We start from the raw sequence: 25,083 nt of genomic DNA, 5'->3' as shown, positions 1-25,083 counted from the left end.
ACTGATCTGGAAAGCACCCTTCTTCCCAAAGAAAAATTGGGAAGAAGGGTGCTTTAGAAATTGGGCTTCCTTTTGAAGGAACCCTGTCTACATGGCTGGTTTGCAATTCGAAAGCAGCACTTTCAGTGCTCTGGGTGGCTGATATTATGCAAATGAGGTGTTGAATATTCATATCAATGCCTAATTAGCATTTTCAACCCACTTCTTTTACATGCCCCTCCCTGTCAGAAGGGGCACGTGTAGATGTAGCCTTCTGGAATAGCTCATTTTGAAATAAGACTGCCACGCAGACATCCACTAATGGTGCCTCTAAGGCTAGGGAAACAGGTATGTTTTAAAACATATTGGTTTGCATATTATTAAATACAGCATGGCACATCGTGTAACTAGGGTTTAATACCTTCAAAAACATGTTAGCTGGGTTCATCATGACCACCTAAAACATTGTTAAAGTTGTTAAACTAAGTCTACACTGGTTCTGAGGCGCATTTAAAAACATGATAATTAAAATGTTAGTGAACGCATTTAAAAATCCCCACACATCTCCATGATTGAACAAGGCTGAATGAGGAACTCAGGATTTGGCCGAATATTAAAAAAAGTAGGCCTTCCTGACAACCCCACCCAAATATAATTGATATTGTCTTAGAGTCATTAATAGCGCTAATCCCTGTAGGGCTCTCTGTGTGGAATGCTGTGAATTTCCCACTTATTCTAATGGGAAGTTCCTTTGATCTCTTCTCATTTCACCACTACCAAGTTTTGTTTCCATGTCTGTAGCATAGTCAACATCCATACCCTGGGCTGACATAGCTATGTTAGCAAAATGCCCTATGTAGTCTCAGCCGCAAAGGGAAAAGAGCCCTTTTCCCCCAGAAAGTTTGTCGTTTGGGAAACTGGTTAAACTACGACATCAAAAGAACACCTGGTGTCTTCATAAGGAGGCTCTGCTGGTATAGCTATACTGGTATAGCTGAACTGGCAAAGTCTTTCTCATGTAGACAAGCCTGAGGCTCAATAGTTTTTCACTTGCTCCTAAAGTAACCAGATGAGTGTACCAGAAATAAAAGTTCATAAGTCAAAAGTTGACATCTCTTTGACTTACTTTGCTGGTTGTGTTAAAATAGATGAACTGTTTAGCCATGGTCTTGACATGCTCCATGGAGATGAGACTAGCAACCTCCAGCTGTAATGGGTAAAAGTGATGAAAATAAACAAAGGCATATGTGGTGGGAGTTCAGGCCTACCGTCATGCATTCTACGGGAAACATTATCAACAACATGAGCAGAAATTAGGAAAGTATACCATGAAGAAAGGGGATGAAATCCAGCAGGGGCTGCCCTGATGCAGACTAGTACCAGGGAACCCCCATCTGGGACACTGTGTGTGGCCTACTGCTAGTTTATTAAGACTCCTATCGCTAGTCTGGTGCAGCAATAGCAGCAGCAAGGCAGGGGCTGAGGCGCCTTTACACGTGCATGATATCATGGGGGTCTATGCTCTTCCGTTTTGGCTCTGCTCAGTGGGGCCAACAGCCACCATGGTCTCTGGGGCAACATAGGAGGAGGGCCCAGCACTGGGGCAAAAGGAGCGGCCAGGGGCCGAAGGGGTGAGGCCTATGGCAGTCAGCCTTTAGCACCACTCAGACTGCAGCACTCTCCCCTCACCCCCCCTGCACAGAGCGGCAGAGCAGCACTGCCATGTTGTTTCAAAGGGGCCTGGAGCTCCAGCCACCACCACTGCCAATGTAGCAGCGGTGATGGCCAGGGCTCTGGACCCCTTTGAAATGACAGGCCCCGGGGCAACTGCCCCCTTGAACACACCCATGCACTGTTGGTGGGCCTGGCTCTGGTAGAAAAAGTGGAAAACAGGGGAACGTGTTTGGATATCAACAAACCCTCTCCTCCGCTGGTGTCATCTTAATAGCATCACAAATAACAAGGAGTCTTGTAGCACCTTAAAAATGAACAAATTAATTAGGTCATGAGCTTCAGATTATTTGAGGAACTAGGACTTACCCATGAGAGCTCGTGACCTGATAAATTTGTCAGCCTCCAAGGTGCTACAGGACTGCTTGTTATTTGTGAAGATACAGACTCAGCCGACTATGCCTCTGAGACTATTTAATAGCATTAGTTCAGAGTCACGTGTGCTTATTTAGTGACAAAGATATGTTTTTTCTTCTTTTTCTTCCCATTAATGCTGCAGAGCCAACACTGCCAAGTAATGTACCATCTTATATATGAGTAGTTTAGCAAGTTCCAGTTGCAAACCATGATCCTGTCTCCACTTGGATTATATGTAAATAACAAAAAAGTATATTTACATTAAAATACCTATTTTGATTTGAAATCCTGGTGTAGCCAAGGCACAAATTATTTTCATGCGGATGTAGCTAGTTGAGGTTAATCCTTTGTGCCTTTTGGGGATTGACTGACTAGCTACATCTGCTAAAAACTACAGTACCATGTCTCCACTGCGAGTTTACGCTGATTGGGGCATTTCTATGCACAAACCACTCTTGTTTTGCGGTCCTTCCCCACTGTAGAATAGCCAGGAATGGAAATTGCGTTTAGAAAACACCTTTGCCTTCAGCAGTGCAGAATGTCTGAAATCACTGCCTGAAGGCGGTTTCTGTGGAGATAGCCCTAAAAGCCGTAAGGCAGGAGAGGACAGACACAGTTACACTAACCTGAACATAAGAAACAATGTGGTATCGAATGAGCTCCAGGCGTTTCCATTCACCCTGCACAAATGACCAAAGGACTTTTTTTAACTCAATGCAGATAACACAAAACTGACCTGCTTTAAGACAGCATGAACAAAATAAAAATATTTTTATCAGTTACCAGAGTCTTGAATATGTCTGTATTATTAGTGATGCTCCCCGGAAATCCAAACAGTGCTCCTCTTGGCATCTAGCCTATGCTACAGGTTAATCTCATCCAGTTTGTGTCCTGGTGCATCTGTAAGCCAAATGCCTAACGGAGGATATCTCTTTAAGAGGTCAATTGTGCAGGAGTGGTAGGAGTGAGTTGTGTCTAGGTCAGGGGTTGGCAAGATGCAGCCCGTGGTCCAGCTCTGGCCTGCCAAGCCTTTGGATCCAGCCTGTGGCCTGCTGCACCAGGACCCTGAGGCAGACGCCCTCCATGTGCCTCTCTGCATTGCCATGGGAGCTGGTATGATAGGGTTGGGGGCAGAGGCAGTGCACAAAGTCCTCCCCTCAACACCCTGGCACACGGTGCAGAGAGGCACATGAAGGAAGCAGCCAGCCACCTTGAGCAGTCTGGGACTGTGGCAGCAGCAAGACAGGGACTGAGGCATAAGATTTTATAAAGTTCCTTAGTTTAAATTTGTTTCTTTAGTCCCTTTTGGAACTTGAATGTGGCTGACCCTGTGCAGTCCTTGCTGGAAATCCCTAACTCTGGGTCTCCAGCTACTTTTCCATAGGAGCGAGAGTTTTGTTTTTTTAGGCACTGGAGAAGGGCAACAAAATAAACTCTGGTCCACCCAATGGTTACACATTCACCTGCATTTCCTCTGGGGTGGCATTTCGTTTCCTGTGCATTTCTTGCTAGATGCTCCCTAGGATCAGTAAGCAATCCTGTGGCACCTTAGAGACTAACAAAGTAATTAGGTCATGAGCATTCATGGCTCGAACCCATTTCATCAGGTGAACTGGAGCGGAACTTATACAATCCAGGGTATACATAGCAGCACAAAAAATACTACCTGCCATTAGTAGGACCAATTAGTGAAGCAAATTAAGCTGGTTGTGTCTCATTCCTAGCATGTGATGTAGAAATGCAAATATTAAAGGTGGGAAATTGACCTTGTAATGCATTAACCAGTTAAGATCTTTGTTCAAGCCTAAACTGATGGTGTTAAATTTGTAAATTAATTCCAGTGTAGATGCCTCCCTCTGTAATTCGGTGATTAAAATTTGTATATGGAAGAATGGTTACTGTTAAATCTTTAAATCCATTATTGAATCTCCAGGGAGGTTACAACACTCCCCTACAGCATTGTTTCCCAAAGTGTGGTGCATGAAAGGATTTCAAAGGGTACACAGCAGAAAATACACTGCTTAAAATCAGGAGCTAAGCCCTGGGATGGCACTGGGAGAGGGGTACATTGATAAGGCCGAAGTCCTGAAAGTTTGTGAAACACTGCCCTCCAGGTTTATGTGTGTTACTATTCCTGATGTCTGGTTTGTGTCCATTTATCCTTTGGCACAGAAACCGTCTGGTTTGTCCAACGTACAGGGCAGAAGGGCATTGCTTGCACGTGATGGCATATACTGTATTAGTTGATGCGCAGGTATGTGAGCCCTGATTTTGTGGTTAGGTCCTGTGGTGCTGTCACTTGTATAGAAATGTAAACAGAGCTGGCAACAGGGCTAAGTTCTTGGGTTAGTGGTTTTGTGGTGTGTGGTGGCTGGTGAGCGTTTACTTCAGCTCGGGGGGCTATCTGTATGTGAGAACTGGCCTGTCTCCCAAGGTGTGTGAGACTGAAGGATCATGCTCCACAACAGGTTGTAGGATTGTCAAGGCTGTGTTGGAGGCGCATTGGTTTTGTTTGTTTTTTCGCTGCCATGTATATTTCCTGGATGCTGTAATTTCAACTCCAACTCATCTGATGAAGTGGGTTTTACCCAGGAAAACTCACGACCTAATAAATTTGTTAGTCTTTAAAGTGCCCCAGGACTGCTTGTTTTTGCAGTTACAGGCTAACATGGCTCCCCCTCTGAGACTGAGGATCAGTGTGGAGATCAGGTCTGCCCATCCACCTCCCCCCAGATCCTATGTTGATCCTCTTTCCCCACAGGATCAAGTGGGAAAGGTTGGGTAGGTGCCAATGAGGGACATGTATAATCTCCTAGCTCCAGCAGCAATAAATCTACCTAAAATGTCATGAAGCCCGAACGTGCATTAACTCCTATTCAGTGTCCCCTTTGTGCTGTGAAATCTCCCTTCAAAGGTTCTCTTGGGTCAGCTCCCAGGGAAAGACTTGCTACTGGAGTTTCTTTTCCTGGTTGATGATTGAAAGAAAGATTGGCTGAAGCACAAAAGTTTTGTTTTATTAACACCAACGCTAGATATGAATCAGATACGGGTTACAGCATTTGAAGACTTAAACTCATACCTCTGTAGAAAGCAGGTAGTCAAGTGCTCCATCTTTCATGTTCTCCAAAGCATTGTTGTTTGGAACAAAGATTGTGTAGGGTCTGCTATCCTGCTCCAAGACCAGTCCCAGGACAGTTTTCTGTTTTTCAATTAAAAAAGAGGGAAATTATATACTAGCTTTGCTGTGCATTTAAAAGTAGCTTTAGAATTCCAATTCTATAGTCTTACCTCTAACATGGATCTAAATCGGCTGTATTGTCTATTGTCCTGAATCACAGTCATTATGGTTTCCTAAAAATGTATATTTATTTTGTTATGTTACAGGTTAGTTAAATTAGAATTGAAATAACGAATACATTTAAGATTTATTCCTTACAGGATTTTAACATTATTATCAATAGTAAAATATATTTTATGCTCATAAAATCCTTGTTTGCAAATACTTGAATTATTGAATGAATCTCAATCACTAAAGACTGGGCTACATTTGCTGTTTTTTTTTTAGTTATTTGAATTGCTGTCAGACTTATACCTGCCTGCTAAGATCAGAGCCTCATTTTAAAAGGCACTGTGCTTTCACATGGCAAGAGATGGCCCTACTCAGAGGAATTTACATTCCCAATCCACAAGACACATTGGCTGTGTCTACACATGCACCAAAAATCGAAATAAGTGGCTGTCTTTTGAAAGAGCGGGAGGAGCATCCACACGTGTAAACCCATCTTTTGGAAGAAAATCGAAAGAACAGGAGGCAGACATCGAAATCCGAACCCCGATCTCATATCCGGAAGAGCGCTCCCGTTTGACGTGCACCGGAGTTCCGGAAGACCTGGCCATCGTGGGTGCGGCCAGCCCAGCCCGCATAGAGGTCGGTGAACTGGCCCCTCGTGTCCAACAGGGCCTGGAGCACCACCAAATGGTAGCCCTTCCGGTTGATGTACTGGCTGGTGCTGTGTGGCCGGGCGCAGATGGGGATGTGTGTGCCATCCAAAGCGCTGATGCAGTTCGGAAAGCTCAGGTCCTGGAAGCTGGTGACGGTGTTGTACTGATCCCCCAGGCGGACGACCTTATGGAGCAGCATCACGTTGATGGCCCTGGCAACCTGCAGAGGGAGAAGGGGGACACATGCTCCAGTGTGGGTGTGGCGGCCGTCTCCTCTTGCTTTGGGCCCATTCTGCTCCCCTCCCATCCAGCCCCCACCCCATCCAGCTCCCTGCCCCCCTCCCTTCCAGCCCCCGCCCCGTCCAGCCCCTAGCCCTCCTCCCATCTGGCCCCCGCCCCATCCAGCCCCTGCCCTCCACCCTTCCAGCTCCTGCCTCATCTGGTCACTTGCAGTGGAGGGTTCCCCTTGCCCCAGCCCCCCCACCCAACTGGCTCCACCTTACCTCCATAAGTACGTCCCCGACGGTTGCAATGCCCACCCTGAACTCCTGTCCCACGGAGTGATAGGAGGCCAGGGTGGCCAGCTTCCAGATGGTGATTGTGACCCATTTCTCCAGCGTGAGGGCTGGCTGCATGCAGGTGTCCTGGTGATGGAGTGCGGGGGCGAGCCAGTGGCAGATCTCATCGAAGGTCTGCCTCGACATGCGGGAGTTCTGCAACCACCTCTCCTCGCCCCAATCCCCTAGCACCAAGCGCTCCCACCAGTCGGTGCTGCTGGGGTGGGTCCAGAGGTGTTGGGAAACTCGGGAGGGTGCCTGGCGATGGCCCAGTGGGGGGAGCCCCACGGCCCCAGGGGGACCGCCCAGCCACCTGATGAGATCGGGTGCAGCTGCAGCGATGATGTACAGCATTGCCAGCAAGAAGTCCGTGATGAGGGTGTCCTTCTGAGGGAGCTGTTGCTGTGTCTCTATGGTGGGCACGAGTGGGCTCTGCCAGGCTGGGAAACGCTGGGCAGCACTCGGCACATGTGGAGGGGAGGGTGGAGGGAGGGGCCCTTTAAAGGAGGCAGCTGGCTGCGGCCCCGGAAGGGCTTGTCCGCCATGGGACCCCGTCTGCGGCATTTCCTGCCTCCCTTCTTTCGAAAGAGGGCCTGGAGCCGTTGGATGTTCTCTTTCGAAAGACCCTGATGGCACTTTGAAAGAGTGGATCGAAGTGCCGATCTGAAAAATGGCGGCGGGTGCTCCCTTTCGACAGCCGCTATTTCGATCGCCGAACTTCGATGTCGCCCTTTTGAAAGGGTGCTCGTGTGTAGACACAGCTATTATGTATGTTTCCCATTGAAGCAGTGAAGTACAGAGCAATTAAGTGCCTTGTCTGAGATCACACAGGAATAGGCATCTTGAGACAGTATCTGAGGTTGGGCATTGAAAAATGGAAACATCTAAAATTAGTGGCTATTTTTCAAAATCACGGCCTTCTGTATTTTGGTTGTTGGTGGAACTGAGGTCTGGAGCTATCTCAAAGTCACTACCTTATAATGGCTGTTCCGCGACATGAATTCATGGTTTTACTCCCGTTCCCAGGGAACAGGTAGTCATTGTAAGTGACCCTTTCACTGACTATTTTAGCAGACAAGTAAATGTCTAAACAGCATGAAAACTACATCTTCCCCCTTTACTGTGGAGGTTGTCCCTGAAATTTAGAATTGAAGCACATTGGCAGGATAGAGTGAGGGAACTCATACTGTTGCTCTCCATTAGGCATCTTTCATGAGCACTGAATGTATTTAAAAATAATATTTTTAAAAAGTTCTGCTGGTACCTGTATGTATTAGGCCTCACCTCTTTATTACTCCGAAATGTTGGTTCCACATTGTCCATGGCCTTGTCAATAATGTGCAAAATCCCATTGGAAGCAATTATATCCCCTTGTAAGAGCCTTCCTTTCTTCTTACTTCCCTGAATCCTAATTTTTAATTGGCTGTCCTACAAGAAGTCAGAGAATAGGTGCTCAGTCCTTTTTCTTGGATCTGTTGCATTTTTGTGAGGAGTCTGTAGTGCCTATGTCTTTTAGGGCCATCACCTGCAATTAAATCTGTTAGGTGCTAGGGCCTGTCTCAGAGCTCATGAAAGGAAATGGAAAGATTCCCTGTGACTTCAGTGGACTTTGGATGAGGCCCATATTGCCTGGTTACAGGAGAGCAAAGTTCAAAAGAGAAGCCAGGATGGTGAAGAGCATTAGCCAACTGGTGAGGGGAGGGACTGAAGGTAGCAATAATACAGCTCTCATGACAGACACTCATGAAAATCTGTCAGGAAACCGTTTAAAATGTGATTGCAGCTAATGGATAAACATCAGCTCTCTGGAGGGAATATAAACCATTTCCTTATATTTATATATATATTTAAAACAACAACATTTTGCTGATCATGCTGTACTGAAATCTACAGGAAACCCCATGAGCCTCAGACTGCATTTGTGCTTTCCTGTTATAAATGGAATGACTGTTGAAAACTAAAAACCAACTATTTTCTTAGGCCTAGTCAGCCCTAGAAGATTAGCTCAGCATCACCAGGGGACGGGGTGTAAGAATTCACCTCCTGATCAGTAAAATCTGATTTAAGTGCCCTTATGTGGAACAGTGCTAGAGTGACGGAATAATTTTTCCATGGCCCTAACTACTACCCCTCAGGGAGATGACTTACCTATGCTGACAAAAGAATCCCTCCTGTTGGCACAGGTGGTGGCTACACTGGTGCCGTAGAGCAGCCCACCTGCGCAGCACAGTTGTGCTGCTGTAGCGGTTTAAGGAAAGAAATACTATGAGTTGTTGCTGAGCTACTGCAAAAGTGAGAGCTGGATTTCAGCCATCACACGGGCTTTAGATATCCAGAGAGATTTGTTTCGCTGTGAACAACACTACCTGCTTTATAAACAGTTTCTAAATATAGTACACGTGCATCTGAAAATATGTGATCAATACAATCATGATGAAACTTTAAAATTACATCCTCAGAGTTGCCTCAGGCTGCACTTTACCCTGCCCTTTTCACAATACACTTGTCAGACCAGCTTAAGTTATGCTGGTGATTTGTTTTGAATATGTCTTCCCAAAGGGTGACCAAATTCCGCTGTTGGCGTTTTATGCAGAGGTACAGGGGTCTGCCTACAGTCTTCTATCTCCATCTGAGCGAACTCTATTTTCCTTAGTCTTTGATTTAGATTCTTGTCTCTTACCCATGACTAGGGTGGAGAGTAGCACGCTGGCCACCTTTCTGTGTTTACAAGGGCTTTATTTTAGAGAACATCTTTACTAATAAATAAAAGTTTTTTGTTAGCCATTAAGTTATGCTGGAATTCTAAGAGTGAATTCCTGCCTCTGCCAGAGTCAGTGGGAGCATTGCTATTGACTTCAGTGGGGCCAGTATTTCACCCTAGCCCTTTGCAATGTTTGGACCCTGGCTATTGCACAGGACAGATTTTCCTAGTCAGAAAGCTAACTGCACCCAGCCGTCTCAGATTCATTGGGACCTGCTGTTCTCCTTGTTCAAGTATAAGAAGCAAGAAGACCGCTGCTGGTGCTACTGCCATAGTAAAATCCAGACAAGCTCTTACCTTATCACCTTTTAATATCTCCCCTGGCTTTCCAGTCAAGGTGTAAATTGTGTCAGTATTGTTCAGGCTATTGGTGTTCAGCTGACCCGCAATTATATGGAGTTTTACAAAGTACCGGGCATTCTCCCCATTGCTCAGGAGATCTCTTATCTAGAAGAGCAGAGAGACAGTGTATTCATTCTTTATATTACAGGAGTCATTAAAAATCAAAACAAAACCCTCTAATGAGTTTATGCTTTCGCCATCTATTTTTGCAATAGATGTATCTGAATTCAGTGTGGTTAATTTGTGAAATGAAGTGCCTTCAGGACCTGATCCAACGCCTACTGAAATCAGCGGGAGTCTCTCTGACTCATGCACTTTACGCTTTTGCTTAATCTTAAACATGTGAGTACTCCCACTGACTTCAAAGCAATAGCTGGATGGTCAACACTTTGCAAATCAGGCCACTTACTTAGTCACTGAAATATAGATGTGAAAGAGAGCAGGGTGACAAATTTCATTGCAAAATTTCTGTTGTAAAAAAATGCAAAGATTTTCATTTCCTTCAACATTTAGAATTTTTTGATGGAGTGAATCAAATAGCGTTTTTGTTGTTTTGTTTCGCTTTTTGCATTGTGTAACTCCATTTTCTCTACCTTTGCATACTGGTCCTACCCAGGTCAGGGAGGGGGGAAAAGGGAGAGAGATGGAGGAAGATTCCCCCAAACCTGAAAATTTTCAGTTTGAAACAAAATAGAAAAAAACTGTGGGAAAAATTTTCATCAAAATGAAAAATACATTTTTTGTTTTGGTAAAAAAATTTTCACTAACATATGTATTGACCAGCTCCACTTAGAGCCTAACTTTGGGCACCTGTTTTTGAAAATCTTAGCCTTAGAATTGTTTTCTCTGTAAATAACTGTGGCTGTGTCTACACTTTCATTTGCATGCAAATTGAGGGAAATCGAAAATGCAAATGAAGTGCAGATTTATGTATCTGGCACTTCATTTGCATATTCTCCTTTCGAAAGAGCTTCTTTCCAAAGAAGAAAAACAGTTTAGAGGTGGCTTTTTTGAAAGTAAACCCCATCTTCAAAAGAACCCTTCTTCCTGAAACAAAATAGGAAGAAGGTTTCTTTTGAAGATGGGGTTTACTTTCGAAATAGCTGCATCTACATGGCTTCTTTTCTTTTGAAAGAAGCTCTTTTGAAAGGAGAATATGCAAATGAGGTGCCAAATATGTAAATCTACACCTCATTTGCATTTTCAACTTCCTTCATTTGGATGCCGCTTTCAAAAGAGGAATGCAAGCGTAGACACAACCTGTATGTGTTGGTTAAATGAAAATAACAAATCTTAAAGTAATATTTCATTGTAGAAAATTAAAAAAATAAAGATGACTGAGAAGAGCTCTGTGTAGCCACAAAAGCTTGTCTCTCACCAACAAAAAATTGGACAAATAAAAGATGTTACCTTACATGCCTTGTATTAAAACAACAAAAACAGTAAAGACTTTCTTTTTGTTTCAAGTGTGGAGGTTTTAGTCTTTCACTCCTAGACACAAACATTCAGTGTTCTACAACTGAAATCATACTATCTTGAAAAGGTTCCATGGAATCCAAAATACCCACACAATTCTGATTGTTTCTATTAATTTGTCAAAAATCTCCCCCCCCCCGACTTACATTTATTCCTCTGAATCCTTTGTTTGTTGGCAGTAAAACAGTAAATGGTCCCAGACTACTTAGAGGCCATTCGTAGACGTTTTCTTACAAGAAAAAGCAAATGACAAAATGAATACTGTGAGGGATTGTGCAGTCTATGTTCTGTACAATGTAAGGTATACTGCCCATTTCAAAAAGCAGAATAGCAATACCTGTGCTTGTTAAAATTTAACAGCGAAATAACTTTGTGATTGACTGGGGACCTGAGCAGCATAACAAAACAATCAGTGACTTTGCCATGAATTTGCCAAATACTCTGGGCCAACACTTTTATGGCGCTAGATTTGCACAGGAACTTAGGTAACAGTGGAAACTGTAACCTTTAGCTTAGTGACTAAGGCCCTCACCTTTGATGTGGGAGGCCAGATTTGAGATGGGATTCAATCTTTCCTATTGATGCTGTTGCACTGTATGGCTACGTCTACACGTGCACCCAACTTCGAAATAGCTTATTTCGATGTTGCGACATCGAAATAGGCTATTTCGATGAATAACGTCTACACGTCCTCCAGGGCTGGCAACGTCGATGTTCAACTTCGACGTTGCTCAGCCCAACATCGAAATAGGCACAACGAGGGAACGTCTACACGGCAAAGTAGCACACATCGAAATAAGGGAGCCAGGCACAGCTGCAGACAGGGTCACGGGGCGGACTCAACAGCAAGCCGCTCCCTTAAAGGGCCCCTCCCAGACACACTTTCATTAAACAGTGAAAGATACACAGAGCCAACAACTAGTTGCAGACCCTGTATATGCAGCACGGACCCCCAGCTGCAGCAGCAGCAGCCAGAAGCCCTGGGCTAAGGGCTGCTGCCCACGGTGACCACAGAGCCCCGCAAGGGCTGGAGAGAGAGTATCTCTCAACCCCCCAGCTGATGGCCGCCATGGAGGACCCCGCTATTTCGATGTTGCGGGATGCGGATCGTCTACACGTCCCTACTTCGATGTTGAACGTCGAAGTAGGGCGCTATTCCCATCCGCTCATGGGGTTAGCGACTTCGACGTCTCGCCGCCTAACGTCGATTTCAACTTCGAAATAGCGCCCAACACGTGTAGACGTGACGGGCGCTATTTCGAAGTTACTGCCGCTACTTCGAAGTAGCGTGCACGTGTAGACGCAGCCTATATAAAATACTCGAGAAGATATTGGACTGCTCTGCCTATGTCTACACTACAGAGATCTTTCCAAAGAAGCCCTTCCAGAAGATCTCATCCAAAAGAACTTCTTTAGAAAGAGTGCATCCACACACAAAAAAAGCAGATCAAAAGACTAGGCCCGGGATGGAAAATGAAGACTGTGCTATTGAAAGAAAGGCCCTGCAGAGTGTCTACTCACATTGGCTGTGTCTACACTAGCCCCAAACTTCGAAATGGCCATGCAAATGGCCATTTCGAAGTTTACTAATGAAGCGCTGAAATACATATTCAGCTCTTCATTAGCATGCGGGTGGCTGCAGCACTTCGAAATTGATGCGCCTCGCCGCCGCGCGGTTCGTCCTGACGGGGCTCCTTTTTGAAAAGACCCCGCCTACTTCGAAGTCCCCTTATTCCCATGCTCTTACTGAAATGGGAAAGGAAGAGTGATTTCGAAAGGAGCACTGCATTCTTTCGATTTACTTTTGAAAGAATGCTTTTTGTGTGTAGACGCTCCATGGGCTCTTTCGAAAGAGCCCCCTTTTTTCGAAAAATCTTTCAAAAGAACTTGCTAGTGTAAACACAGCTTCTGTGAGAAGGGTTATATAGGCTGGGGGTTAGGTATGCACATGGAACAGGGCATACTATGGTGGATAAATATCAACTATTTAAAGAAAATAAAAAAATCAGACTTCTTATTTAAATCATATTTTTAAATCAATAAAATACTAAATTTCTCATTTAAAATAAGATTTACAATTACTTCTCATCACAAACATGCTCCACATACACTTAGGTTGTGTCTACACAGGCATAAATCTTTGAAATGGCCATACTAATGGCCATTTTGAAGATTACTAATGAGGTGCTGAATTGAATATTCAGCGCCTCATTAATATTAGGACACTTCTGCCTGTGGTGCTTCGAAAGCGCTGCTTTCGAATGTCCATGGCTCGGCACAGCTATAAGGGGGTCCTTTTCGAAAGGGCCCCACACATTTCGAAATCTCCTTATTTTGTTCAGCTGAGCGTTCGGAGGAAGCGTTCTAATGCTAATGAGGCTCTGAATATTCAATTCAGCTCCTCATTAGTAATCTTTGAAATGGCCTTTAGCATGGCTATTTCGAAGATTTGTGCCTGTGTAGACACAGTCTTAAGGGTGTTTCCACAAGGAACTAACTTTGAAGTTAACTTCTAAGTTAAACACTGCATTGAAGTAACTAGCAGAGAGCCTACACACATTTTCCCTTACTTCAAAGTTAACTTCCAAGTAGGGAGCCCAACTTCAAAGTCTTTACTCCATTCCTGGGAATGGAGTAGTGCTCCACTTTGAAGTTTAACTTTGAAGTTATTTTTTGTAGTGTAGACACAGCCTTACAGTCTCAAAAAATGAATTAATGGCTCCAGTGTTTCCAAACTAACTACTACCTCTTGCTTTATGAATATTCCTGGCTTTTAATTTCTGCTTTTCAGCAGACTAGTAAAACATGTAAAGAAAGACATAAGTTGGACAGGATTGCTTTTATTCTGTGTTTATGTGGTGGTGGACCTTGGCCAAGTATGGCAGAGGAGTTAGTTAAGACATTGTCTCAAGACAGGCGATATAGGGGAAAGCACAGGAAAGAAACAGTGGAATGGACTGAAAAGTAAAAGGGGAAACATTATTCAGCACAAAAAAAGATTCCTGTATTTCCTCACACTTTTGCCATCAGAAAAACCTTTACGGCTTCTGGGCGTAAGAGAGATCCTAACTGGAAATATTTTGAAGAAATTCATTCCCTGGGTGAAAAAGGAAAATGTGTCAATTGTAAGCAGCGCAAGGAGCTGAGGCAGGGCCTAGCTGCAAGGATGAAACATCACAAGGAAAATTGCTTATTGGGAGAAAATGATGTGACTATGTCTTAGTGGATCAACTGGTTAGCAACTTAAACAATTCACTTTACACTGTGTCATTCTTCAAGACTCTCTCTCTGCCTTTTAATGTGTTATTGGAAAAGTAAAGTCCCAAGCTGTTTTACTGTGTTGTTGGCTTGTTTAATTAGTTAAAAAGGTTTAGAATCTATCACTCAAATATACAATACAGAAAGATGCAGTAAGAGAATCTAAAGTTGCCAGTTGCCACTGAGTGTCATGTTCTTATTGTATAATACTTGCCCCTTCTTTTGAAACTTCATGGTCACAGGCCATAATGGTGATGTCATAAGTCTACTCTCTATTTTACTTCAGCATAATTCAGTTTTCCCAAGGGAATCCCATCCTATACTTGTATTCTCAAAAAACAGATGTGTCGGTGAGTTCAATTACTCCAAAATTAAGTACACTTTAAGTGCAGTCAATCTTAGCTTTTATGGTAATTTGATTTAAATCAGCCCACCATGGCATGTACACCTGGGTTAAGTCCCTGTTTCAGAACAGGAATTCAAATCTGCTTCTCCCACATTCTGTCCATTAACTTAAGGGTTATAAGTGGGGGCACCAACACCTTCTCCAGCTGTTTTGCAATCTATTCCTTTGAAAATGTCCTGAAAGAAAATGTTTCCAGTTGAAGTAAATGTTTGGGCAATGCGAAATGGAGTTTCCAATTTACCAATAATTCTGAACATATTTGTATTCAATCTGAGTCAAAATAACTGTTTTCCTTTTTAACTCCCCCAGAACTGTCAGTGAACTGAAAAGCCAGTTATTTGCCCAACTCCAGTTATAATACAATAGTAAAAATTTACTGACAGGGCACATTTGTGTTTTTATGGTTTATCACAGGTGTCGTGCTCTAGAATAAACACAGCATGTAGTTTAACATTCTAGAACTTGTCTGGAAGATGCAGAATGTTCAGGTTATTACTTGTTATTCTTTTTATTCTTTAGATACATTAACATGCAATTAATAGGTAAAATGAAGTAACCTGTACAGTAAACATGTAGATGTCATACCTAGCACTGGCAAAATGAATGGGAACATTCACGACACATAATTGGCTAAGTGGAAAGACGTCTTGTTTTCTGAATGTTATTTTTGGCTTACACCAGTGCCAAAAAGCACCAATTGAGACCAGGGCCTGTTATCTTTAGTCCTATATATATAAACACATACATCCACCCGGCAGCCGGGAGGTGTGATTGTCTCCTTAGGCAGACATACACATGCTAGCCAGCACCCTACACGTAGTGAGGTTGCTGTGGCAATCAGGTAGTCTGCCCATGTATATGTAATGGTGACAGAATCGGTTGTCATTGGATGGAATCAAACCTGGAATGGGACCCTTGGAGCTTAATATACAAACCAAAAGATATCTGTCTTTTAGCCAAGACTGCAGTAGGCTTATCTCTGTATTTCTTACTTTTAGGGATTTAACTCAGACATACAACATTTTAGCTGGGTCTACACTACAGAGCTCTGTCGACAGAAGAGGTCTTCTGACAACAAAACTAGGGAGTGTCCACACTACAAATGTGTTCTTCTGAGAATCTGTCGACAGAATGCAGCAGTTTTCCCAGCAGAGTTCTGTCTTGACCGTATAGGGCATAGCGCCTCTGTCGACAGATTCTGTCAACAAAAAAATCGTGTAGATGCGCCAGGGGACCTTCTGTCAACAGAGAGGGCTTCCAGTTCACTGGGTTGCCCTGTTTGCAGAGCTTCCGGTTGGCTGTTCTGTCGACAGAGGGCTGCGCAGTCTGGCCGTTCTCTGTTGACAGAAGGTGTCAACAAGGGGAGCCCCTGGGAAGTGTGAATATGTTCTGTGGATAGAGGTTCTGCTGCGAAATATCTGTCGACAGTGACTTCTGTCGACAGAACTCTGTAGTGTAGACACAGCTTTAGGGAGTATCTGTATGTAGCTTCAACTTGTTAAGATTGTGACAGAAGACTATGTATTTCCATTGCTCTCATGAGATGCTTGCAATAACTGGTAATACATGAAAACACTCCGCCACCTGAACTTTTTGAATTCTGATAAAATGGGATCCAGATGCAAGCTACCCTGGTTATGGATTGGCTTCCTGAAATCAAAAGCATCCTTGATTCCCCCTCTCATTTCTTCTTAATAGAAGGCAGTTCACAAATAAATCTGATTATATTTTAGTAACCAAACACAGCTCTGCACTCCATGCAAATGGAAAATCTGTCCTAGCTCCCAAATTCTTTTCTCTCTTCTCTCCAGCAGTTCCCTCCATGGTCACCATCCTTCCTGTTTTCCTCCACTTATAACTAGGCCTCTTCCTCCCATTCCTTTTTTAGTAACAGAATTAAAAACATCAGACATGCCAAAATTCCAGCAGCACATCTGCTTTATCGTGGTCAAAGCAGTAGCTCACATGTGGGGTTGTATATTTCCTATGGTTATCATCAGTGATTTTTTTCTAGGAAAAAAGGGTGCCAGAACTCAAGCTCCTGACCCGGTTCCCACACTGCTGCAGAACTGGTGGTGAAAATTTTTCTGGTGTTCTAATGGAAAAAAGATGCTGAAACTCTGTTCTGGTGCATTCTGCCAGAAAACAAAAAAAAAAGGAAAAAGAGCCCTGGTTATCCTTAAACTACACAAAATATTGAGCGGCCTTTACAAGGGGTTGGAAACCATGACCTAATAAGGTGGTAGGTCTTTGTTCTGTCTGTAGCATATATCATTTTATATGGTGTGCACCATCAACACAACGAATGAGCTGACACCATGCAGTACAATAACAGCTATTTTATACAGTGGTAGCAAAGTAAATGTAGAGTTAAAAATAGATAGCGCAAGACGTTGGAAGTCAGGATTCCAGAATTGTATACCTGGCTATATCTTTGACATGACTGTATGATTTTAATAACATCACTTTACTTCTCTGTGCTTCATTTTATGCCTGGATGAACAAGGATAAGAAGGCTTACCAGCCTCATCAGGGGCTCATACTCATTCACTATTTGTAAAATGCTTTGAACTCCTTCCACCTTATCTACATGTTTCCATGTCAGAGCTGATTCTGACATGATCTCAGGCTGTCTGTGTTCACTGAACAATCTGTGCTTCCTTTCACAATAACAAGCTGCTGGTTGTAGCCAAAGAATCCTACTGTTTACTCTGTAAAGGAGTTTAGCCAGAAGCAGGAATCGTGCTGCAGTCCTAGGCTATGTCTAGAGGGTGGGTGCTATCCCGAAATAGCTGCCTGCATCTATGCAATGTGCCCGTTATCTCAAAACAGTTTTTGAGATAATGGGTGTGCTATTCCGGCATCCCTGTAAACCTCATTGCACGAGGAGTACAGGGATGTCTCAAAACAGGGCTTTATTTCAGCATGTGGTGCCCTTTAGACAGTGCCACATGCTGACATGGCATATTTTGAAGTTAGGGCACCATCTAGACCAGAGATTCCCAACCTATGGGTCTGGACCCACACATGGGTTGTGATTAGATTTGTTAAGGGTCTCCAGAAGCTTGGAGTTGCATGTGGCTCTTAAAGGAGCCATTTGTAGCTGCTCAGTGCTGCCACAACCAGCAGCTATCTCTATCAACAGAGAAGCAATTACACATTACAAAGACAGCTTTTCCACCTTTGATATTTGTAGCCATCCCAGGCAAGCCACTCCATAGACTCTTGCAGTAATTTTGCCCCCCTCCTCCCTTCCGCTATTTCTCCCCTTCTGTCCTATGTAGCTGATACGTCCATTTTCATTTTTTTGTTTGTATCTTCCCCCAGCCCCTGAGTGTGACTCACCCAGCTCCTCCAGCCCGAGTGTGACTCCCCACACACAGTGCCCCCAGCCTCTCCAGCCTCTGAGTGTGGGGTGTAAGCTGAGGTAGTGGGGGAGAGTGGGGGATGAGCATCTTTCCCCCTTCATAACTCAGATAAACTATAATCATAAAATAATAATTAACTATAATAAGCACAGGGTTATTATTATTAATATATTTTCCTTTTTTCTATGAAATAACTACTATGAATATATAAACATGAGGGGGGCGCAATTTTATATTCTTGCCTCAGGCACAAAATTAGCTAGTTATGGCACTGCTCCCCGCACCATTTTGAATTGCCTTGGGTCATCAAGGCTGTGGCCACACTGCTCCTCCCTTTTGGAAGGGGCATGATAATGAGGGCGTTCAGCAGATGCTAATGTGGTGCTGATATGAATATGCAGCACCTCATTAGCATAATAGTGGCCATGCACAATTCGAAAGTGCCACTTTTGGAATGCACACTGCCCATGTAGCCAGGGGCCTTTCAACAGGACCCTCTGATGTCAAAAGCCCTGTCTTCCTAAAACCCAATAGGAAGAAGGGGCTTTTGAAGTCTGGGGGTCCTTTCTAAAGGCCCCTGGCTACACAGGCAGCACATGTTCCAAAAGTGGAATTTTTGAATCGTGCGCGGCCGCCATTATGCTAATCTAGACATAGCCCTAGAGTTCTTGGAAATAACCTGCAAGGAGCCGTTTCCTATGCCTGTTTCCTGATTAGAAGAACCCATGGCAATAGCATTTCCAGCTTCAAAGACTTGGTGTGACTGGACTCCGAGGCTACGTTTACTCCCCATTTCAAAATAAGCTTTTCCAGAATAGCTATTCTGAAATAGCTATTTTGACGTAGGCCTGCTACACACAAAAAAATGTATTTCAAAATAACAGTTTGCTATTTCAAAATACATAATCTGCACCCATAGAATTTATTTTGAAATAGTGCCTATTTCAAAATTTCTATTTCCAAATAGGCACTGTTAAGATGTGGGATAGTGCTTACAAAATATCCCGCATTTTAACAGCACCCATTTCGAAATAATTATTTCAAAATAAGCACTATTCTCCCTGCAATGTGGTTTATCAATTTCAAAATAACACACCTGCTATTTTGAATTTATTTCAAAATAGCATTTGCATAGTGTGGATGACAGCAAAGTTATTTCAAAATAACAGCTGTTATCTTGAAATAACTTGCTGTGTGGCCATAGCCTGAGTTATCTGTTAGTGAAAAATCATCGATAAGCCTTCAACCCTACTGATTGGCTTATATCTGTTTGCATTTTCATGGCCTTTTTGGCAAGGAATAGAACTAGAAATTTATTTTTATACAAATATAAACTGAGATACCTAAATCTCTCAAATTACAGAGGTCCTGCAGCTCATGTGGTCTGAAGGCCCACCAAAGTGAGAGATAAATGCAGAACATTTCAAAATAAACAAGCTGAAGAGTCACCTTTTGGAATCTTCTCTCAAAGTGACTAGAAGACTACTCAAGTGAGATCTGAGAAAGAGGAACCTCCAGGCAGAAACTGGCCAGGCTTCAGGCTAGATGTTGTTTCTTTGCTGTTTGGTCTTCAGACTAAATCCACATTATTTCCCTGAGGTACCTACCAATCAGTGCTATGGCAGATGTCAGTTTTCCTTGCCACTGTCCTCCCGGTTCAGTGTTCAGGTCTCTGATTCGTTCCATTATATTTCCATAGCATACAAACCCATCACCTACATATCCCTTCTGGCATATACACCTGTCAAAAGAACAAGACTTACTTTCAGCATCAGTTGGATACAGATGCTGTTGCATCAGTAACGTTTTTTGAGGATGTGCAAATACATTTTATTCCTCCTTTCCACCAGTTCTACAGATTGTCAAACAGCACTTGATGAATAAATGGTTCCTCAAGGTATGTCTTCTCTACCTGGTAGATTGACCCTAGTAAGAACACATGAAATCAAACTATCAGGGGTCGACAGCTGACCCCTGTAATCCTCAATACCATGAGGCATAAGGGAGGTCAACAGAAGTTTCTCCCATCATCCTCCCTCAGTGAGAACAGCCAGGTAAGTTGATTGTAGAGAAGTTGATTCCAGCTACGCAATTGCCATAGCTAGAATTGTGTATCTGAAATTGACTTTAAGGTCTAGTGTAGACCTGGCCTCAGTTTTCTGTCACATCAAATAATATTAATGTGTTTATTCATTATATAACCAGCAGTAGTTTTACTTTGCTGCACTAACAGCGTTTGTGTCCTACCTTAGAACAAGACCACTTAAGCTTATGAAAGTGACATGGCAACAAAGATGAAGTTTCAAAATTAAAATCTATTTGCCAGATTTTATTGTTTCTTATAGATAACTTCATTGGTCTTGCTTATATTAGTTAAATAGCCAGAGTTATGGTAGGAGCTCATGGATCGCCAAGCTGCAGCTATATACATTTGAAGCCTGTTTTTCTCTTACAATGTATGCTGTATTTCTCTCACATACCAGCCATTATTTGCCTTTTAAACAAAGCAAAGGGATGGTGGTGGAAATGCTCATCTCAGGCTAACAGTAATTTCTGTCAATATTTTGACGGGTTAGCATAATTCTTCTAGGGTCATGGTATAAAACCACATGCTTCCACTGTGTGTATATCTATCAAAACAAAAAGCAGTCAATCTGTTCTTCTTTGATGTGTGCATGACTGCCCTCTACTGGATGGACTGTATTAGTTGGTCAACTATCCAATGCCACTGCCAGCTAGAACAGTGATGGGCAACCTAGGCTAGGGAGTGGGCTGCATGACTGGCCTTCTTCCATCTCAGTGGGCCACAAGGCTGTTTTAACCAAGAGGGTCTCCCAAGATAGGCTAGTTTTGTTACTGTGCTTGCGTACCTAGAATTCGCGAGGCATACCAATTGAACTTTCATTGGATGCAGAGGGAGCACATGGCTCTCACAGTCAATGTTGTGTGCAATCAGAACCCTTCCCTTAAGTCACCAGCAAGTTACATTATTGAGTACACCTTATATTTAAGGATTCATCTGTCTTGAGTTTTCTATACACATCATTAAAGAGGGAATATTATACCACACAATCAAAAGAACCTTCTTTCTATAACCAAGCAATCTCAACAGTAACAGAGAGGAAGCCGTGCTAGTCTATACGCTATCAAAACAAAAAGCAGTCAAGTAGCACTTTAAAGACTAGCAAAATAGTTTATTAGGTGAGCTTTCGTGGGACAGACCCACTTCTTGGCCTGAAGAAGTGGGTCTGTCCCACGAAAGCTCACCTAATAAACTATTTTGCTAGTCTTTAAAGTGCTACTTGACAAGCAATCTCAAGGAGTTCATCTTCTGTTTATGTTCATTACACACACACACATCTGCCAGTCATACAAAGATCACATGTAGCATAGTGTTAATCTGAAGCCAGATGGTGCACTGTCCTTCCTGAAAATTTCCTCTGCTTCTGCAGATGGGGAAATGTATAAAATCTGCCTTCACAGTCTAACCCTTCTTGCTCTAAAATCCATAGAATCTTCCCTGAGTATGGAGAACTAGAGGTTTGGAAGGATATTTGGGATTGTGGTCAAGGGGCCCATGTATCAAAACAGTGGAAAAATAGCAAGAATGTTAATACAGACTAAAGGCTGCATTACTTTTCCTGGGAGACCTTCTATGCTGGTGAACCCTCCCTGGGGCATCAATTCTGCCGCAGACCCTGAGTGGGGAGCAGGGGGCTGCAGATCTCCTGCAGAGGCAGTGGTCTTCTTTGCTTTGAAACATTTGGGACTGAACCCTCCTATCTGTGGTAGGAGGGCAGTGGCTGGGCATGCTGTGGGTATAAGAATTCATATTTTCCTAGAATCTGGCATTTAAACAAAACAGACACAGGAGAGTCAGTTCTTGAAATAATGGACATCAGACAAAGGCTTGTAAATTAATGTTGCCTTCTTTTACAGCAAAGGCTTGTCCCAGAGAAAATTGTGGAGCACATTAATTTTGGGTGGTTTCTAGAGCGACTGTGAGCATAGAACTGTGTGCTGTGCATTGTGGTTTGAAGTTAAATTGAATTTATGCAGAAAAATACCACCTCTGGCTGTGCAGAATGAAGTTAGAAGCCAACGTGTTTGATTTGGATGGTGCAGGAATAAACATTTTGTAATTATAAGGTGACCACATTGACCTATGGTAAATACGGGACACCAGCCTCCGGGAATGGTGTGGGGGCTGCTGTCCCATGTCAGGTCTCCTTGGTGGTGAGGGTTGCTGCTCCAGGGTGAGGCACCAGCTATGGGAGCTCTGCAGCTTCTAATGGGGAAGCACCAAGGACAAAGGAAGTGGAGGATGAGGGCTCCAGAACCCCTAGGTGGGGGGTGTTCCAAAGCCTCCCACAGGGTGGACCAGGGAATGAAGCAGGAGCTGCCTCCCTGAGGTGTGTGAGGCAGGGGAATGAGACAGCCAACCCATAGAGGGGGCTCTCTGGCAGCAAGCTGTTGCAACAAGGTGCAGAGCTCCAGGGAACAGGGCAGTCACCCACTGGAGGCAGCCAACCCAAGACGCAGGACACCAGGGAACATGTGCCCTGCAAAATATGGGACAACTTGCCTATTTTCTTAAAAATGCCGGGATGCCAGTGACATAGCTTAAATAAGGGACTGTCCTAGGAAAAATGGGACAGATGGTCACCTTTTGTAACTATATCTTTTGCATGGGAGCACAGCTTCCAGTCTGAACTCCTCTTGCCTTTTAAATGACTTAATTTAGCTCTCAGCACTGGGGCAGGGAGCAGCCAAGCAGTTGCCTATATTGGGCAATTTTTGTCTCTTGTTTGGTGAATCTGCCTGGTGCAATGCGTACTGGGGAGAGAGAGACACTGTTTACCATTAGGGATGGCAACAGCTATGGAGGAGCAGACCTAATGCAAAGCGGGTTTGGTTATTTTTCAATCTTTGGTGTGGGAGTGAAACAAAGCGGGGAGGACTCATTGCACCAGTCATGTGGGGATGGGACTTGTGGGAGCATGCTGCTTACCCCAGCTAGGAAGTGAGGAAGTAGCTCTCTCCTTTGCACAGAAAAGAGACATCTAGTTTCCCTGCTTCTCCCCCATATATTAGCCTATGTCTATAGGAAAGAGGCTTAGCTACTTAACCAGTGTTTTTTATTTTAGAAAGAGAGTTGAACTAAAGAGAAACAATAAAGGAGAGGAGAAAACTCAGGGAAGACGTTTACATGCTCCAGCTAGAGGGCAAGAATTGGGCCAGTATTTTGCTTGGCACTGCTCCAAAGAGGTTACAGTTGAATGTGCTCCCTAATAATGTGTCCAATTGCCCAGCTGAGCTGCCATATTCTCCACCAGCTGACATTCCTGAGTGGTCCTCAAGGGCCTTGCTGTATAGAGCTTCTGTCTTGCAGAAATGTTATTTAAATATTTTAGTGCTGAAAAGGCCTACGTGGGAACAGAAACAGCAACCATTCTGATTTCCCAGGCTACTGCTATTTTATAACCCCTGAACTACAGGTGCAGTGTCTTCCTCTAAGCAAAGAGCTGCCAAAGGATGCTGACGTGACAGTGCCATTGTGCATTAAAAAAAAACAAAACAAAAAACAAACAAACCTGTGAAGGAAGTGACACAACACAGCATACAATTTCCAGTTCTGAGGGAGCAGAAAAAACACTCTGGGTCTAGCTCAGGGCCATCACACTCACTTCAAGTGTAACTAAAGTACTAAGCTAGACGTTAGAGACAAATAGCCACAGTCAAACACAGCAATGGCTTTGCTTCCTTCTATACCTGTCATACAATAGTAGCATCGGTAGCCCTTTATTATGCCTGTAATCTAACTATTACAATTTTCATTCCAATCTTTTTTTTTAAACAACAAATGGCTTTTCCCACAAATTGGGAATCCAGCTTTTTGGGGACAACCAGCACCCTCTCCCTTCCCGCCTTTTTTGTCACAGATTGCAGTCAAATGGTATTTTCTGAGCTGGAAAATGTAAGCTAAAATTAGAAGAAAACACTTCCTCGACTCTTGAAAAGTTAAATTGCCAAAATAAAAAATTATAAAGAAACCCCCTGGATGTCATTCATTTTACTTTCTATTACTTTCTTATTGGGTGAATTTCATTTTTAGCAGTTAAAACTGTAAGGCCAGAGTTGCAGTGCTGATTCCAGAGTTAGTCCAGTCATTAAGTTATATAAGTTTCTTATTTCAAATCCTACCAAATGGATGATTTTCTGTGGTGTTCTTTACCAGTAAAGTCATAACACTCTACTTGTTCATATAAGCTACGTCTACACGTGAAGCCTACATCGAGGTAGCTTATTTCGATGTAGCGACATCAAAATAGGCTATTTCGATGAATAACGTCTACACGTCCTCCAGGGCTGGCAACGTCGACGTTCAACATCGACGTTGCACAGCACCACATCGAAATAGGCGCTGCGAGGGAACGTCTACACGCCAAAGTAGCACACATCGAAATAAGGGTGCCAGGCACAGCTTCAGACAGGGTCACAGGGCGGACTCAACAGCAAGCCACTCCCTTAAAGGGCCCCTCCCAGACACAGTTGCACTAAACAACACAAGATCCACAGAGCCGACAACTGGTTGCAGACCCTGTGCATGCAGCATGGATCCCCAGCTGCCTCAGCAGCAGCCAGAAGCCCTGGGCTAAGGACTGCTGCACACGGTGACCATAGCGCCCCGCAGGGGCTGGAGAGAGCGTCTCTCAACCCCTCAGCTGATGGCCACCATGGCGGACCCCGCTATTTCGATGTTGCGGGATGCGGATCGTCTACACGTGCCCTACTTCGACATTGAACTTCGAAGTAGGGTGCTATTCCCATCCCCTCATGGGGTTAGCGGCTTCGACGTCTCGCCGCCTAACGTCGATGTTAACATCGAAATAGAGCCCAACACGT

The 25,083-nt window shown here is 43.7% G+C and overlaps 1 protein-coding gene across 1 annotated transcript in view; it reads right to left on the bottom strand.

The window, feature by feature from the left end:
• Positions 1-25,083, bottom strand: part of STAB2 (stabilin 2) — a 165,980-nt gene that overhangs the window by 111,486 nt on the left and 29,411 nt on the right. Inside the window, exons 10-17 of the mRNA XM_075007690.1 lie at positions 19,785-19,918; positions 11,292-11,374; positions 9,625-9,774; positions 7,851-7,994; positions 5,356-5,418; positions 5,147-5,266; positions 2,694-2,747; positions 1,106-1,186 (exon numbers count right to left, since the gene is read on the bottom strand). Coding sequence (XP_074863791.1) covers positions 1,106-1,186; positions 2,694-2,747; positions 5,147-5,266; positions 5,356-5,418; positions 7,851-7,994; positions 9,625-9,774; positions 11,292-11,374; positions 19,785-19,918 — 829 coding nt within the window. The remainder of the gene's footprint in view (positions 1-1,105; positions 1,187-2,693; positions 2,748-5,146; positions 5,267-5,355; positions 5,419-7,850; positions 7,995-9,624; positions 9,775-11,291; positions 11,375-19,784; positions 19,919-25,083) is intronic.

The sequence above is a fragment of the Carettochelys insculpta genome, chromosome 1, assembly GCF_033958435.1.
Source record: "Carettochelys insculpta isolate YL-2023 chromosome 1, ASM3395843v1, whole genome shotgun sequence".
NCBI lineage: Eukaryota > Metazoa > Chordata > Testudines > Carettochelyidae > Carettochelys > Carettochelys insculpta.
This window is presented reverse-complemented; position numbering and strand designations above follow the sequence as displayed.